Source organism: Diabrotica undecimpunctata, chromosome 8 (assembly GCF_040954645.1).
Source record: "Diabrotica undecimpunctata isolate CICGRU chromosome 8, icDiaUnde3, whole genome shotgun sequence".
Classification (NCBI taxonomy): Eukaryota; Metazoa; Arthropoda; class Insecta; order Coleoptera; family Chrysomelidae; genus Diabrotica; species Diabrotica undecimpunctata.
Genome location: NC_092810.1, coordinates 47,757,395 through 47,776,372, shown reverse-complemented (window position 1 = coordinate 47,776,372; position 18,978 = coordinate 47,757,395). Strand labels below are relative to the sequence as shown.

The 18,978-nt window shown below is 34.4% G+C and overlaps 1 protein-coding gene across 3 annotated transcripts in view; it reads right to left on the bottom strand.

Annotated features, from left to right (window-relative positions):
• The window catches only part of Wdr37 (WD repeat domain 37), a 62,421-nt gene that overhangs the window by 36,809 nt on the left and 6,634 nt on the right, over positions 1–18,978 (bottom strand). For 2 of the 3 annotated variants that reach the window (XM_072540211.1, XM_072540210.1), the window contains exons 3-7: positions 14,200–14,253; positions 6,982–7,170; positions 3,621–3,793; positions 3,244–3,472; positions 15–153 (exon numbers count right to left, since the gene is read on the bottom strand). In XM_072540211.1, the coding sequence (XP_072396312.1) occupies positions 15–153; positions 3,244–3,472; positions 3,621–3,793; positions 6,982–7,170; positions 14,200–14,253 (784 nt within the window). The remainder of the gene's footprint in view (positions 1–14; positions 154–3,243; positions 3,473–3,620; positions 3,794–6,981; positions 7,171–14,199; positions 14,254–18,978) is intronic. The other variant, XM_072540212.1, reaches the window with a different exon arrangement.

Genomic DNA, 18,978 nt, shown 5'->3' with positions numbered 1-18,978 from the left:
GTAATTATACTTACTCTGCATGTCCTTGAAAGACAGACACCGAATGAACGTTTTCCCTAAAATCCCATAACCTAAACGTTGTATCCCTCGACGATGTTACTGCTAATTTTTGAGTTGGATGAGTAGCTACATGGTTAAGTTCTTGATCGTGACCTACAACATTTTATGAACTGTAAATATTCCTTGAAATTAATTGAAACAGTACTTAGCACTGTGTGTTCCTTATGATATGTTTTATGATTGTTCCTTATGATTTGTTATGATATGTTTATATATATGTTTTTTTAACAAATTATTAATAAAACTTATTATTCTTTATACTTGGCCCTCTTTTTCGATTTTTTTTAACTGTTATATAGAAACTAGATAAAAAAAAATTATTGGATGAGAAACTGTTCAAACTGGTTCAAACAAGAAACTGAATCAACGGAGAAATTTATGTATTAAGAAGCAACATTTTTCCAACGGTTTAGTCATCATAATTGAATCTTCGCTTTTCCACTACTGGACATCTCTCTCATAATTTTCCATTTGTTTCAATATTGTGACTCTTGCATCCAATTTCTATGGCAACGTTTTAGATCATCAGTCCAACGTGTTGGTGGACGATCTCTGCTTCGGTAGGCATCATTTCTTGGTCTCCATTCCAGTATCCGCTTTGTCCATCTGTTATGTCATTCGTACGACGCGACCTGCCCAGTTCTCCATTTATTTATTTATTTATCGTATGGCAATTACAACACATTTAGAACAAATACACAAACACTAGTAATATAGGTATTTGACAAACTTTAAATAGTTACAAACAAACATCAAGTGTATTTATATAATCAATTGACTCTGAAGTTGCAAACAGGAAGTCTTCAGGGCTACCATTGTAGGATCTTGAGGGACACTCTTCAATAATGTGGTCGATGGTTTGGTTCTCCCCACAGTCACATTGAGGAGACGGGTTCTTTCCCCATTTATGTAGCATGTATGCACATCTGCCATGTCTGGTTCGGATCCTATTTAGAGTGGACCATGTTTTGCGTGGGAGATCAAAACCTGGTGGCTTGTGGGTAATGCAGGGCATGATATTTTACCATACGTTCCATTCTTGGAACCATGCATTCGTGATGTTGAACTCCTCATGTATCATTCTTGCCATTTTCATTGGTGGTTTTCTAGAACGGAGACGGGTATTTCGTGCATCCTCGGTATCTTAGTGGATCTGCAGGTTTATATTGTTCATGATCTTTTTGTATTCACGTGTAAGTGCGTCGACTCGTCGTAAATGTGGGGGTGGGATGTGACTTAATACTGGAAGCCATTGGGTGGGAGTTGATTTAATTGTACCAGCTATCATCCTCATAGTGCTGTGCAGCTGATTGTCGACCTTTTTTACGTGTGGACTGTGTAGCCAGACTGGAGCACAATATTCAGCGGTCGAGAAAACAAGGGCTGAGGCAGTAGAGCGGAGAGTGGAAACCGATGCTCCCCAGGTGGTACCGCAGAGCTTCTGTATAATGTTATTTCTTGTACTCAACATTTGGGCAGTTTTTGTTAAATACTCTTTAAATGATAGCGTTCTGTCTAGTGTTACGCCCAGGTACTTCGGTGTTTTGTTGTGGGTAAGTGTGGTATTTTCAAACCGTATGTTGAGTTCCTTTCCAGCAAGTTTATTGTTCAGGTGAAAGCAACTAACTTCCATTAACCGGTCACTATGGAATATCCATTGTTAAAGTCCAATCTTCAAAACCTATGGCATCAATCGTCCCTACCATTTCCAACTAACGAATGTAAAAAATCGAGTTTTTCAGATTCGGTACTTTGTCCTTGCATTAGACGTGATACACCTTGTAGCAATATAGCGTAATTGTAGCTTGATAAGGAACGCGGGAAATATTTTGTTTAAACTATCGAATACGAACATTTTGTCATTTGTTTTGGTCAAAATATCGAATATACTGCAAACTGACGAAAATGGAATATTTGATACTTTTGTTTTGTATAAATATAACTAAAGGCATATTTGTACAAGGCAAAATGACGAATGTGTCACATTCAGTGTTGTATTGATACAGTTATTCAATTATAATCTGCAAACTGTCGAAAATACTAAACATTGCTGACAAGAATAAGACGCACGTGTTCACAATTGTGTGAAATTATTGCTTCCAAGAAGTTCTTTCTCATAGATTTAAAAATAAATTAGAGATGAGGATCAACTTGTCGATGATGTGATGATTTTGTTAAAAAACACATTATTTTTTTTCCCTCCAGCTTTGGAGTCACATCATTGTCGGAAAAAATCTGATTTTAAACATTTAGACTCAAAATTAAACATAAAAACTATGTATGAATTGTATAAGGAAGAATGTTAAGTTAAAGGAATAAAGAAAAATGCTACGAAACCTACAGGAAAATATTTAGAAGTTATAAACTCAAATTTCACAAGCCGAAAAAAGACATTTGCAAAGTGTGTGTCACTTATGATGGTAGTCTAGATGAGGAAACGGTTTTAAACAGCGAAGTCCATCACAAACACCTCGAAAGAAAAGATACAGCGAGAAAAAAAAAAGGGATGAAGATAAACAGTCGGCTTTGGAGAATAGGCAAATATTAGCATTTAATTTTGATCGGCAATATGTTTTGTCAACGCCTAAAGGAGCTGCAGGACGTTTTTTTATGTAAGAAAACTTGCCATTTATAATTTAACCATTTATAATATAGGAGACGGGAGCATCCAGTGTTTCATATGGAATGAAACCGAGGGAAAACACGGTAGTGCTGAAATTTCTACATGTATATTTAAATACATCATGTCTTACCCTGATATTGAACATGTCAAAATGATGTCCGACAATTGTGGTTGACAACAGAAAAACTTTGTATTTTCTGTCATGTGTCAATATGTCGTTAATTGTTACCCAAATTTAAAAACAATTGACCATGTGTTTTTGTACCGGGTCACTCAGAAATGGAATGCGATTCTGTCCATTCAAAAATTAAATCTAAGTCAAAAAATTCTCCTGTATACACCCTTGAAGGATGGCCACAAATCATAAGACTTGCACGCACTAAGCCATGCCCGTTTCAAGTAACATACCTACTTCATGACGACTTCTTAGATTTTAACCAAAGAAAGGTGACATTTGCACTGGAAAATAAAAAAAACCAAAGAACAAGCAAAACCAATAGGAAAAAGAAAATTAAGTAAAAGATGAAGAGCAAACAAGTAATTAAATAATTAAATCTCACCTGCTAACGTAGTAACAAGCTGACCAGTATCAACATCGTGTAGAATGGCTAGTCTATCCCAACCTCCAGTAATAATTTGATCGGCTCCAGCTAACCACTCTGCAGAAGCTACAGGAGAAGTGTGTCCCTTTAATTCTTGAAAGGGTGTTCGTAAAGTTGCAATTTTGTTTATTTCAGATTTATCCTCCATCTCATCAGCTTCTAACTCTTCTTCAGATGATTGTCCCCTCTACAAAAATATATAAAATAAACTCCTCCCACAATTGATATTCTTTCAGCATAAATTTGGCTTCCACTATCTTTTTTCGCAAAAATACCATATTGGTTAGTACAAAAATCTCATACAGGCGAAAATGAAATATATATTTCTTACTCACCGGTAATTCCCAATTCAGTGCCGCTTGCCAGATATGAGCTGTACAGTCTCCGCTTCCAGTGAGGACTAAATCTTTCGCTGGATGAAACCTGATTGAATTTACAGATCCTGTGTGGCCTTGATACTGTAGCAGACATTTTGCACGGTCTATGCTCCATAAACATGCAGTGTGATCTGAAATGTGCATTAAAAAAATAGATAATCAGTTTTTTTTCACTTTCAAATATACAACTTCAACTTGTGGCCTGCCACAATATGAATACAGAGTAAAATACCATGAAATATGATAATATTTAATAAATACATATTAGCAATGCTTCTGGTTATTCTTATTGCTGCATGAAAGATTTCTGCGAATGAGCGGTCAAACCATCTCATCAGGTCTTTCAGCCACGAGTTCTGGCGTCTTCTAACTGATCTTTTGCCTGTACTATACCTTCCAATATGATTCGGAGTAATTTATATCTTTCACCTCTCAACACATGACCCAACCTCTCTTTGATTATGCTTAGTAATTCTTTTTGTTTACTTATCGCCGAAGTACCTCATCGCTGGTAACTTTTTGTACCCATGGAATTCTCAGAATCCATCTGTATGTATACTTCTCAAATGCATTTATTCTTTTTTCAGTTTCAGAGTCCATTGTCTAACTTTCACAGCCGTACAGCAAAACAGAAAAAACGAAACATCCGATCATTTGGATTCTGAGCTCTAGACTAAGGTTTGATCTTGTAAAAAATATTTTCATGTTCATAAGTGTTTTCCTAGCTTGTTCGCTTCTTGACAGAATTTCTTTTTTTGGGTTTCACTGGCTGTTGATATTTGCTCCCAAATACTTTATGGAAGTTACCTGTTCTATTATTTGTCCATCGGCATACAAATGTAAGTTTATTGGTATCTTTGAAAATACTAGAACTTTAGTTTTAGAAACATTTAGACCGAACATTTCGCTATGACGAACTACCCAATTTACTATATTTTGTAGTTCTTGTGCGTTGCTTGCTATTAGGATGGTATGATCAGCGCACCTGATGTTGTTTATGCTGGTTCTGTTAATTTTGATTCCACCTTGAACCTCACCTAATGCTTTTCTGAATATAGATTCCGAATACAGATTAAATAATAGTGGTGATAAGACACAACCCCGTCGTACTCCTCGTCGGATTCGTATATCTTCGGATGTTGTGTGCTCTATTTCAATTGTTGTCGTTTGGTGCCAATATAGTTCTGAGAATTTCGATCATCTTTTGATGGTTAACGCAGTCAAATGCTTTTCGATAATCAATAAAACATGCATATACTGCATTTCTTGTAGATTCGCTTATGGAAGATTCTTAGAAAAGTTTTAAGTACGTGAGACATCAAGCTTAATATTCGATAGTCATCACTTGGAGTTCTACGGCTTTCGCATTTGCAAATTTCGCTCCTGTTTAAAAATATTTATATCTTCCACACTATATTATATCAATATTCTCTCTATACACTTTTAGTTTAATAATATCTCACTGATTAGCCACTTCTGCTTCATCCAAAGAAGAAGTTATTCCATGATAAGGCACAGCAACTAAACCGTTTATCCAATAATCCTCTTCTTCTTCTTATGATGGCCTATTCAATTAATGAATGATGACGATCACTTCGGCACATTTTTCCCTGCTGTTCTTATTTGTTCTTCATAATTTAAACCGGTCCAATGTCGTATATTTCGGATTCAAGGCACTTTTTTTGTCCCATTTCCGCGTTTTCCTTCAATTTCGCCTGTTAATACCAGTTGAAATAGGAAATAATAATTCTCTAGAAAAACGTTTTCTTCATTAAAACGATGCTTTTTTTAGTGATACGGTATACAGAAATAAAAATAAATGTTTATTATGTTCATGAATGACCTCTGACTCGTTTTATCCCCTGTCGACTGGAGGACACTTAAAAATTGGAACACTAAATGATTAAAATATTAGTTTATTAAAATATTAGTTAAGTATCACTATCATGACCTTTAAAACTTAACAGGAAGTGTATTATATTTTTGAAAAATATTGTTCGACAAAACCGAAATCTTTTTGGAAACCTTGGGGACAAAAACATAATTGTAGTTTTATTTTAACAAATTAAAATAAATTTATTTGAATTATGAACGATCAAATGTTTATTTAGGGCATTATACTACTTTATTAGATTTATATTAATGGGAAATAACACGTAATTAAAGTGCGTAAATAACACGTAATTCTTCCCCTTTTTTTCCTTTCATTTGTACCTTTATTTTAAAATATACTTTGTTTTAATGCCGTTGCGAGATCGTGCGTTGTTGTTTTGGTTACGGCGCCGGCGTACTGCTTTCATATAACCAATGTTCTTGCGCTTAGCGCCTGTGCTGATAGACAAAATACGCCGACAGACAAATTGCTGCATTGCATATTGCATCGGTAGTTTTTGTCAGACAGATACATTCGGCTGTGGTGTCTACTTTAAATTTACAAATATTGATATTGTATACGTAATATTCTTCTGTATGAAAGAGGATATTGTCAAACGAAAGAAGATATTTTTATATTTTTTTCAAATTTTAGTTCAAAATTTAGAATCCAGATTCATTTTTTTTATTAGAAATTCCGCTTATCTATAAAAATGTCTTATCATCATAAATGATGAGCTCTAAAACGAAAGATACCTGAAGAAAAAGAAAAAAAGTGCAGCCGCACAGATATGTAGGTACTGCCCCCGCAGTACCTACATATTTCTTTGTCGATAACAGTGTTTAGATAACATGAATCCATTTTCAATGATTTGTGTGGATGGAACCTTATTTTTCTAATAATAGTATGTTCTCGCAAAGGCTTAACTTTGATTATTTGGTACAGCTGCATTATATGTTCGCATAGAAAACTAATTTATGTTAGGGTTTGTAAATATTACAGAGTCATATTACAATATGACTCTGTAATTCACTTAAGTTGAAAATTTTAGCACAGCAGTATGCCACGTAGAGCCATCTCTAGGATCAGATACAAATTAATTGAGGGTGCAGATCAACCTTAACCGAGATAATGTGTATAACTTGCGGATCCCGAGTCATATACTATATATTATATTTTTTTGCACATAGTTGTGTTGGTTGCATCTTCTAGTTAAATGCAAAGAATACTTTGCTAAGGTATGTCCCGCTGACTAACATATATATAAATTGTATTATTAATAATCCTTCTTTTTATATGATTTCTGCCTCAGAGTTAATTTGATAAGTGTTCAATTAGCATTAGTTTAGCGTTTGCTAATGAATTCATTTAAATGAAAATATTTAGTTTGACTAAAAACGAAGAGTCCTTAAAATAAACAAAATTGAATAAAATCATTGTACTTACCGGCGGAAGCACTTCCAACCACAGGAACACCAGGTCTAGCTACAGATACTTCCCAAATACCATCCTTGTGTCCCACGTACTCTTTCAACAAGGCACAAGCATACTGTGGAGCTTTGAAACTGGAAACTATTTTGCTGGTTTGAGCTTTTAATATGTGAGCGGTTTTGTTCTTCTGGGTAGCTGAACTCACTAAAATAATATGTATAATAATGCACATAAATATATCAAGAAATAGATCTATAAAGAAATTCACATCTATGTCTATATTTGCAGATAAACATAAGATGTCTGTTTGACGATAAATATTAATCTTATGTTGTAAATATTACGGTCCACTTATTACAGAAATAAAGGTAAAAAATGATAATCGAAGACCCAGGATACGATGCTTATCCAATGAAGTATAATATATAGACTCAGCGAATGCTGCAAAAAGTGTCACAAACATGATTACCTTTGTTTATGTTTATTGTTATGATACGAAGTTCACGATTTCTTACGAAGTTGACGTTGTGTTTGCATATTTTATGTGACAAGAAAATTTTATTTAAAATTTTTGAGGGTCATTTACTTAATATTTTAGTAAAATGCCATTTAAGTGTCCTGTTTGTGGTCGGGGAAGTTCGAAAAGCCAAACATCATTTTTCAGGTAAGTCATTTTTGAAATGTATATTGTTTTATACAAATTAGGTTATGTCAATAATGGGTTATGTGTTGATAGTCGCTGAATGCGTTTAGTTTATTTAATAAATAAATTATTTAACATTATACTCAATAAGTACTTAAAAATTTCAATTAAATATTTTTTTTTGTTATTAAAATTATTTAAATATAATTTTTCTAACTAGTTTTTTTTAACAGATTTCCTTTTGACGAAGAAAACTAAACTTATTATAAAATAAACGAGCACGCCATTGCTGCAGTAAACATATAACTACAAGCGGGTCTTTATAACACCCGATTATAATCAAGTATAGAAGACCGCTGGGTCTATTTTATTATATGTCATTGTGCTTCATCATCATCCACCTGTATGCGTCCACTGCTGGACATAGGTCTCCCTCAGCTCTTTCCATCTGTCTCTGACTTGTGCGGCTTGAATCCAGTTATTGCTAACACAAATATTGTTTCTTGCCTTGCTCTCCACTCTAAAATACGTTTTGTCCATCGGTTGTCTGATAATCTGGAGACGTGTCCTGCCCAATTCCATTTTAACGACAACATTTTTTCGATAGCGTCTGTTGTTTTTGTTCTACGACGTATTTCTTCGTTAGGGATTCGGTTTCTCAGAGAGACACCCAACACCTGGCGCTCCATAACCATCTGAGTCACGCGAATCTTATTAACTACCTTTTTCGTGAGTGTTAATGTTTCCGCTCCATAGTGAGTACAGGTAACACACATTGGTCAAAGATTTTCCTTTTGAGACATATTAGTAAATCCGATTTAAATACATAGTTTAATTTACCAAACGCTGCCCAGGCTAATCCTATGCTACGTGGGAGCTCCCATGTCTGGTTATCTCTGCCCAACCGAATTTCATGTCCTAGGTACTTGTACGATGTAGTCTGCACAATATCCCTTCCATTAACAGCAATATTTCGATTTAGGACCAGATTAATCATTATCACTCATAATTTCAACAATTATTAGTTCGTGACGCACGGCTGGTAATGTGTGTGACTGAAATCGATCATCAGATCATCATTTTTCATCTTAATAAAGGGAAGAAAAAAAGGAGTTTTTTCTATACAAGACATTCTACGGAGTTGCAGAGGTGTAGAGTTATCACTACTGGTACACACAATTCTATATCTGTATAAGGCGTGTAAAACTAAGAAAGCTGCCTACTTGGACACTAAAATAAACAAAGAACGGAATTTTAATATCTTATATACAAACCATTCCACCTAACCTTGGTATACAAATAATTATCTATCATTCCTTATATTATTCAAGAAAAATCAAAGTTTAGGTTATTTTCACCATTGGATATTTTCTTCTATCATTTCCTTCTATCGAATGTAGCATTGGAAAAAACTTTAAAGATAATAAGAGCCAAACTAGAGAGGTATGAAACATTGACAACAAAAACCAAACTGAATGTGTCAGCTATAATAAAGCTACTAACGCTTTTCCCAGATAACACTTATTTTTCAACTAGATAATGATTTCTAAAAGCAAAATTTCGGATTAGCCATGTGCTTGTCCTTATTTCCATTATTAGCAGATATATTCATGAAGGATTTTTAAGAAAACATTGTACACAAACAACCCACAGTATAGTGGAGATATGTAGAGGGTGTGTTCTCCATTTGACCTCACGGACCAGAAGTATTGAATAAATTTCTGATGAACATCAATAATAAAGAAGGTTCAATCAAATTCACCATGGAATAATAAAACCAAAGTCTACAGAAAACCAACCTACACTAACAGATATTTAAATTACCACTCCACTCCAGTCGCTCACTTACTACAAAAAAACTCACTAATAGTAACTAAATAACTAATATCTAATTAAAAATTATAAATACACTAATAATTTTCGCCTACAATAATATGGGTATCGCTTACAAACACACTTGTCTGATTACTCTCTCCTCAAAGGTACGCCGCACCTGTTTTTATACACGAACAGATGTTCTAGAGATCGCCAGCGAAGGCATGAACGCTGAGTCCGCGCTTTTAACACGAAATTCCAGACAAATATCGCGAGTAAAGCATTGGTAGAATGCCAGGTAGAATTTTTGAGATAATTACAGGACCGTAATTACAGTCACATAACAATATAAAAAAAACCCTTGGTTTAGAGAGGAAGTGAAGACAAAATGTGAAAAAAGAAGAAAGCCTTTTTACAATACAGAACACAACAAACACAAGAGGCATACAACCACTACAGACGAATCAGGAATGAAACGTACACTTTAATTAGACAAATAAAAAGGAAAGACACAACCATAACTATGATATACTTTACACAAACATATAGCACAAAAACGCACACAAAACAGCCTGAATTTGATATTCTTAGGGTAAAAACACCAGCGTCGGATTTTTTTCAATGAAAAGCATGCTGTTGCCTACAAGATCGAGGCCAAGTATGTCAAACATCAATTTTGAAAACGCTTTCTGGAGTGGAAATCGAAACTTCAAACATTAGTTATGTTGTTAAAAATTTAATTTTCATTACAATCAATAATTGTTGCTTAATACCATATAAATATAATATTTAATTTTTTCTAGATCTTCCTCTCCTTCTTCTTTCTTTTTTGTGGCCATTCCCATATCAATTTTGGCAGCCTTACCTCGTTTTTATTTGTGATACGTGGATGTACCAAATTAGTTATTTAATTATATAATCGTCTAATAATGAGTGTTTTACTACCTAAACATTTATCAAACTCAGTGAACAGACTATATAAACTATTTTGCAACTACTACACAACATAATGAAAAGAGGCTGTGTGTCGATAAAAAATGGCAAAAAAGTCTCAAAAACGTTGTATTAAACAAATGGTGTCATAATAATTATTTAATTGTACCCTACACAAAAAATTTGAGCAGTTTAAGGGATAAAGCTCTCATAAAATTTTTCTGGTATGCACAGCTCACGTTATTGTTCTATTTTAAAGATGCTCTTTCACAACAAAATTTCAAACAGTTCAAGAGATACTGCAAAAAATTGATTTTTATTTTATAACTTTAAAGGATTATAACTTTTTTGTGTGCACATTCGTACTAAGGTAAGTTAAGTTTCCTGTGGGTTCAGGAATTACGTGACGTTCACGCAGATTAACTAACTTTTAAACACTCAACAAAAAAAAAACAACTAACTCACTATATAAATAACAAATGTCTCATAATTAATGATCGTATATCACTTTACAAGACAAACACTGCTAATCGCGTAAAAACTGTCTCCTCAAAGGGACGCCGCAGCTGTTTCTATACACGAACAGATGTTTTAGAGATCGCCAGCGAAGGCAAGAACGCCGAATCAGCGCCTTCAACATGAAATTCTTTGCTGCAAGAAGTCATCCCAATAGAAGAGTATATTCAATGTTCTATCTTCATTGATTTAATTTAAGTGAAATAGAACTCTGTGATTGTAATGGTAAAGTATCTATTGGAAAATCTGATCAAAAAAAAACAAATACCTTTTCCTCAGAGTCAATCTTCTATTTTATATATCTCTCGTCGTAATATTAGGCTTAACCAAATATTTTGGGGATGTTTAAAAATGATTAAAAGAAAAATTTAGGATGGAATGTATAATGTGAATGTATAAATCTAACTTTGTTCCCCCTGTCTATCCTTATGTTAGAAAAGGATGTTAGAAACAGCAGAGATGAAAACACTTAAAAATTAATTGTAAAACACCATGGGACAGAGCGGGAAGTACCGATATACGACGTAGATGCTAGGTGGAGAACATCAAAAACTGGGTAAAGATACAGAAGAGTAGAATGGGACGATCATATAAGCCGAATAACAACAACAAGAGTAGTAAAGACGACAAGAGACGGCTCCAAAATAGAAATAGAGTTGCTATGAAAGGCAGCTTAACGTGAAAAGTATCCCTATATTATGTAATCCCTTGTTAGTTCTGAATATTCACTTTAAGTTGGTTAGGGCCCTAAATGTAACGAATGAAAGTATGGTTTCTTGTCAATCTACTGATTCTTGTGATACTGATGTCATCAATATATTTTTAATTTACCTCTAGGCGAAGTACTATTTTGTTAACAAATGCAATAGGTCAATACATCATTAACAAATTCAAGTAGTCAAATACATTATCGTGGCTGAATGGATCAAGTTATCCAAAGCCATTAATTAAATAAAAAAACATGAGATTCCAGAAAAATATTGCGAGTAAAGCATTTATAGAACGCCAGGTAGAATTTTCGAGATAATTATAGGACCGTAATTACAGTCATCTAATATCACCCCCTTCTTTCAGGTTGTTCGCCCCGAACAGTAGCTAAATAGACCAGGTCGGTGGATTCTGTCCTTCATAAGGTCACAGTCTCTCTAAGTAGACTACCTTCGACCGTAATTACGGTCATATACCAATATGCTTTAATTTATGCAGAATTATGATTTAGATGTTTATATAAATGCAAAAGCAATACAGAAAGACTTACATTTCACACAAGTTATTTTAATTACAGTGTAGTAGAAAAATCCAAATAAGAAAGAAAAATCTAAAACCAAAACAACACAACACACAAAACAATATTAGCCTTACACGCAGTACTTGTTAGGTGTCTATGATTTTGAACGCCTTATAGTTTTGTGATTTACGGTCTAATATTTTTGCAACCTCCAATAAGTTTGGATTTTGTTCAAATTATTCCACCTTATTTTCGTGGTTTATGCCATAACCTCCCTTATTGTGTTTTTCATGTGCTGGTTTTCTGTCCATTGTTATTAATTCGTTTATTCATACAGTCCCTTTAAACATGGTAGTATTCTATGATCTTATTCATTTGTAGCAACTTTTCTTCCCTTCTTCTATGGTCAAATAATTTAATTGCCATAGTAGTTTTAATATTTTTGTTAGACAAGTATCCATCTTTTTGTTTCCATTAACATCACTACTGGAGCAATTTTATTAAATTGAACTTATCCCCATTATAACTAAGTTATCTTTATTTACACTGTAATTTCTTTATTTTCAATATAAACTAAGTATTTTATATTGGATATTCGAGTCCAATAGCATTTCTCTTATTTTTAATTTATTTTTTTAACTGTTATCCAATGTGTTTTCCCTTGTCTCGGTCCACTGTTATATGTGCCGTCTCAGTACACTGTTTGTTGAGTTTTTGTAATGTCTGCCATCGCTGTGGAGATTTACCGAGTTGGTACTGACTGACTTGGACCAACAATCGCTCCATTTTGTGATCGTTTCGATGGATATGACCAAATAACTTTAAACTTCTAGAGTAAACCGTACTAGAAAAACGTTGATTGGGTTTAATTTTATCTAGAACCCTCTTGCGGTTCATATGGCGAGCCGTCAATGGAATTCAAAGTAGCCGTCTCCATGTCTACATTTGTCTATGCGCATACATTGTTCTGTTCGATTCTTTGATCGTCCAAGTCTCACAAGCATAGTAAAATATGGAAAATACCAGAGATGAAACGAGCCTTTTCTTGTTTGTCATAGTAATGTGACGATCACTGTGACGGGTCTGTGTTGTTTCATTTTCGCAACTGCCTGTATTAACAAGAGCTTCAAAATATATGTGGACACTACCGCACATCCCGCGATAGTTCGGGTCTCAGAAAAGTATTATTGGCATTTAATAACCATGATTTTGATTTTGTTGTAGTTAACCATGACTCCAAACTTACTACTTTCTACTTCTAGCTTTTTTAGTAAATTAGTGATTTTTTCTGGAGAAAATGCTGCAAGTATAGTGTCACCTGCGAAACGTAAGTTAGATATCTTGACATCGTCTAGATTTACTCCCTCTCAACAATTCAAAACCTTGCGCATTATACATTCTGTATATATGTTAAATTATAACTGGGATAAAACGCGTTCTTGGCGTACTCCCTCCTCCAAAAATGCATTCATTAGATAGGTATTTCCGTCCGCCGAATGTATGCCAGGTTATCTTGATAAAGTTTGCTAATAAAGTGAGTCAAGTGTTCAGGTAAACCCTTTGTCGTCAGTATGTTCCATAGTTTGTCCCATCTAATATTGTCAAAGGCCTTAGTATAATCGACAAAACATATAAATATCGGGACCTGACATTCTCTGGCTTTTTCTATGATCGTACCTCTGTCTTTCACAAACCACCAAAGTTATCCACTTACCGTTATATCAACACTGGTTTCTTATTAAAGCACAACGGAATTGATCTATGTAGTTTACAATGTCCAATGCCCACCTGAGCTAGTACCTCAAAAAGATTTCAGTAGACCGTAAGACCTTAGGTTTAAGGAAGAGAGGTGGCAGAGAATACACTTTTTCATCAGATCTTCTTCTTGGTGAATTTAATAACCTTTACTTGTCCTTTTTTATCATATCTATAGCAGTATCTTCAATGAAGCTTTTTTCAATATAAAATTTATTAGTTTTAGAACCATATAAATTTTTATGAAACTTAAAATAACCAAAAGCTTTTGGCAGTTTAATAAAGGCTGTCATATTTAGTTTTCCTGCCATAGTTCAAGAACTCAATATCCAACCTTACTTACTAGTTGCTCCAGATGTATCATAATGTATTGGAGGAATTTTCCACCTGTGAAGAACTTAAAATATGCACTAATCAACAAAATGATCCAGTTATAAAGGTTTTTGATAACATGAATGATGAACATAATGAGAGTTTAGGCCATATAGTAGGTAAAAAGTACAAATATATACAGAGTGGACAAAAAGTCTGGAAACACCTAATTATGTCTTAAATTGTACAAAAACCGGGATACGCCTATTCTGTAATATGAAGATTTCAAATTTGACGCTTGCTTGATAACATTAGTCACTCAGCGGCGGCTCGTGGCCTAAAAAAGTAGTGAAGATGAGGAAAGCTTGCCGGAGCCAAAAGGAGTTTTGGTACCTACTTCGCGCCCAAATCTCATAAAAAATTCGTTAAAAAAAATGTTTAGAGTTTATGGCCCTAATAACTTGAAAACAGTTTTTCTTGTTCAGTTCTGCTTGCCTGGAGTATTTTAGTTCTGAACCTCGACATTTCATTGAGGGTTTTTTGGCGATTAAAACACCACGCCTGGGGTTGGTGAGTTTCGATTCAGCCGCCCACTCTAAGTCAGATGCTGATTGCAGCCGACCACTCTGGATCAGACGCAGATGTTTAAAATACTGGTTGGTCGACAATGTAAAAGAACATCCCTTTTATTTTCATTTTTCCAATGCCTAAATGGAGTTTCTAATATATTACACACCAAGTCATTAATTTAGCCACCATTTAATATAGTCTTCTGCAGGTCATCATGCAGGGTAGAGTCGATGGCAAAAAGGGAATAGGTAGAAAGAGGAAATCATGGCTGCGAAATATTTGAGACTGGACAAACATGACTGTAGACGATTTATTCCACGTTGCAAAAGACAGAGAAATTTTTAGAAATGTGGTCGCCAACCTCCGTTAATGGAGACGGCATAGGAAGAAGAAGAAGAAGTCATTAATTAGATTCACGTCTCTCTAAAATTATTTTTGTCCAAACGAAATCCACGAGAACACTTTATATCCGAAATCCGAAACAAACCACAGAGAAATGTATTAATAAAGTGCACTAAACAAATAAAATTAATATTGTGACTAAACTAAACTAATAAATACTATACTATACACTATACGACTATACTATATAAAAATATCTATATAATGGATTAAATTTCAAAATATTGACGACTTAGAGAAATTTCCGAAAAATAGGAATACCAAATACACATCCAACAGTGGGTGAAGACGAATAATATATTTTTAAGCGGAACTGCACGTACCAGTTTTCTCAGCTATCACTAAGGATAGGCTGACGTCACGTTGCCATGGCAACCGTGAACGCTGAAGCAGATGGATTTTGCATTTCAAAAATTATATTCACCTCTTCCTGAATCCTATTATACACGGCTAGTGACACAGGTCAGGACTTGACCGTCAAGTACGTACCGCGATTAAAGATAGTTGTCTATTTAATTTTTAGATTAATTAAAAGAGAATAAATAATTGATTTCAGAATTTAGATATAATAATGTTGTTTTCATTTTTTATTTATTTGTCTCAATTTAATTATATTTTTTTGGTGAACCTCACCTTCACCTACTTCACCTGGCCGGCCGCCGCTGTAGTCACTTTGGTTTTTTAAATACAACACTTTGTATATTAATTATTATTGGAATCCTCACTTCAATACGAGTTGAATCATATGTAAACTTTGGATGCTACTTTTATTTTACATAAATTATTTTCCAACTTCAGTCAATCAAAAGTTACATAGGTATTATTTGCAGGTATGAGCTTAGAATCAGTTCAATAAATAATTAAGGAAGGCCGGTAGCTAAATGACTAAAATGGTAGCTAAACTAATAAGTCCTTTTCTTATTCTAGAAAGTTAAAAATCAATTATTTTGACGAAGTTTTGTTACGTCAGTCTATTATAAAGTTCCGTCCTGATGAAAAAATTCTTCCGACAGTTAAACGATTACATATAAAGTTTGTAGAAGAAATAGACACCATAAACATCCAAAGAGGAGTTAGACAAGGTTGTATACTATCACCATTATTATTCAACTTGTTCTCGGAGAACATCTTTGCACATGCTCTAGATGAAGCACAAGAAGGAATAAAAGTCAATGGAAAAATCGTGAAAAATATCAGGTATGCCGATGATACAGTACTGATTGCTGGCAGTGAAGAACTACAAATTCTGTTAACCAAAGTAGTGCGAGAAGGAGAACTATATGGCCTTAAGGTGAATGTAAAAAAAACCAAAACAATGGTAATTTCAAAAAAAACACACACCAGTTATAAACATACTAGTCAACAACAATCTAGTCGAACAAGTGAAAAAGTTTAAGTACCTAGGCTGTTGGATACATGAAACCTTAGACCAAGAACAAGAGGTTAAATGTAGAATAGTACAGGCAACAAACACCTTCTTAAAGATGCGACAGTTACTCATTACCCGTAATCTTGATTTGTCCCTACGATACCGCATGATAAAGTGTTATGTATATAGTGTACTATTACATGGCGTGGAAGCTTGGACGTTAACAGTCAGCTCGTTACGACGTTTAGAGAGCTTTGAGATGTGGGTATTTCGTCGTATGCTGAAAATTCCATGCACCGACCGCGTTAGAAATGAAGAAGTTTTAAGGCGTATGCATAGAGAACGTGAACTCACAGAAATTGTCAAGAAGCGTAAAACGTCTTATCTTGGACACATATTTAGACACGACAGGTATAACTTCCTTCAGCTTATTATAGAAGGGAAAATACAAGGCAGACGCGGCCCGGGTAGACGACAAATGACCTGGCTGCGCAACATCAAAGATTGGACAGGATTAGACTTTCAAAGTTTAATAAGGAAAGCCCAAAATAGGGAAGACTTTGCAGAGGTCATCGCCAACCTTCGCTAAGAAGACGGCACCTAAAGAAGAAGAAGAAATAGGTTATACTGGAAGCAAAGAAACTCTCCGAAGAATTATGTTGGAAAAACCAAAAATAATAGACACATCGCAATGGAACGGCAAAATGCGCAAGTTAAGACTAGATTATCTCCGAAGAATTAAACAATTTCGTCGGGAAAACTTAATGATTGTTTTAACAGAGGAGGCGTACTTGAATACGGATTGTGTAAAGGAATACAATTGGCGTGGTAACAGTTGTAGCAGTCTGAGGAAGCCAGTTTCCAAAGGACAAATGTTAATTATTGTTGCTGCTGTTATGAGAACGGATTGGTTAAGAATTCGTATTTGGGGTGAAAATCCCAATCTAAATCCAGTGATAATAACGACGACATGAACTTGGAGAATTACCAGAAGTGGTTTACGGATAAACTTCTAATAAATTTACCTCTAAACAGCGTTATCGAATTAGACAATGCATCACACCACAATAAACATAAATAGGGAAATAAATACAGCATACAGTGATGAGAAGCTTTCAGAGAAGAATCCAGAGTTATACTGACATTGAAAACAAAAAATCTTAAGGACTCTCTTCGTATTATAGATGGCATTCTTCTATTATGTGTTTAACCCTTCGTTAGGCACGTGGTAAACTCAGACACGGTTGGTCACGCGGTCTACGATCGTAGACCATTTTATTTATATTATTAAACATAAAAGTTTCATAGTTTCAATAATAATACTGCATTAGGTATATTTGTTGAATTATTGTTAATGATACTGACCAGTTTTTATAACAAAATGTTTACTTATTTCTTTACTAGGTAATAAAAAGACTACTCCATACATTTTAAAATTTTTATTAACCATTAAAATTATTTTGCTTTAGTAAAAAATTTACACTAAACAACTTTAGTGTAAATTTGACAAAAGAAGAATTGTTGTACCTAACAATACTTAGAACAAAATCATCCAAAATCACATAACTAAAAGTACTGTTAAAATTGTATGACTTAGAGACTACAGAAAACATCACATTTTTAGTCAGTAAAACAATCATTGCAGATTTCTTTCATGTAGTTTTTGCATGCAAACGTTCCGCACTTCACATAAGACTTTCTAGAAGATTTGTTCAAATTTCAAGGACAAACATGGCAACGCCCGACATAATTCTCTGGTTGCACAGGGGGTTGAGGGGGATTATTTTCTATGACCAGCAGATATTGAGCTCGCTTCCTCATTTCTCTTGGCAACCGAGAAATTGTTGATCTAACTTCACTTTGTGGTAGGATTAATTCCCAAGCACACTTTTCAAGAAAGTCACTGGGTTTTATTTTCTGTTTGGGATGATTAGCCTTATACACGCAGAGGGCGTTTATGCCAGAAATATTCAATAAATTGTAAAACACAACCATTGGCCAACGGCGTATATTTCTTGCGAAATTATAATTCCGTCACAATTATTGATCTACCATATCCACGCCGACTTTGGTGTTGTTATAATCAGTGATCATTACTGGTTTTCTATCATCTCCAGTATCTTCATCTATAGCATCATCATTGTGCATGGATGATATCAATACCACCAACTTACTTTTCTTTGGGACATATGACACCATAGTACAATCAGCTTGGAAACCAAAAAGAGACGACTTAACTTCTCGATTTTTCTGGGGCAGAAACTCTTGAGGAACCTCTAGTCTGTTTTTTCTTACAGTACCCAAATATGTAAGTTTTTTCTTCAGTAAACTGTTAAACTGTTAAATGATAAACTGCTAAACCAGTTGTCTGCCGTAATATTACGATTGGTACCTGCGATGGGCTCTACCAACCGAAGAGTTATTTCGTTACTGGTATTTACAAATTTGTATGGAACTTCTGGCTGAGTT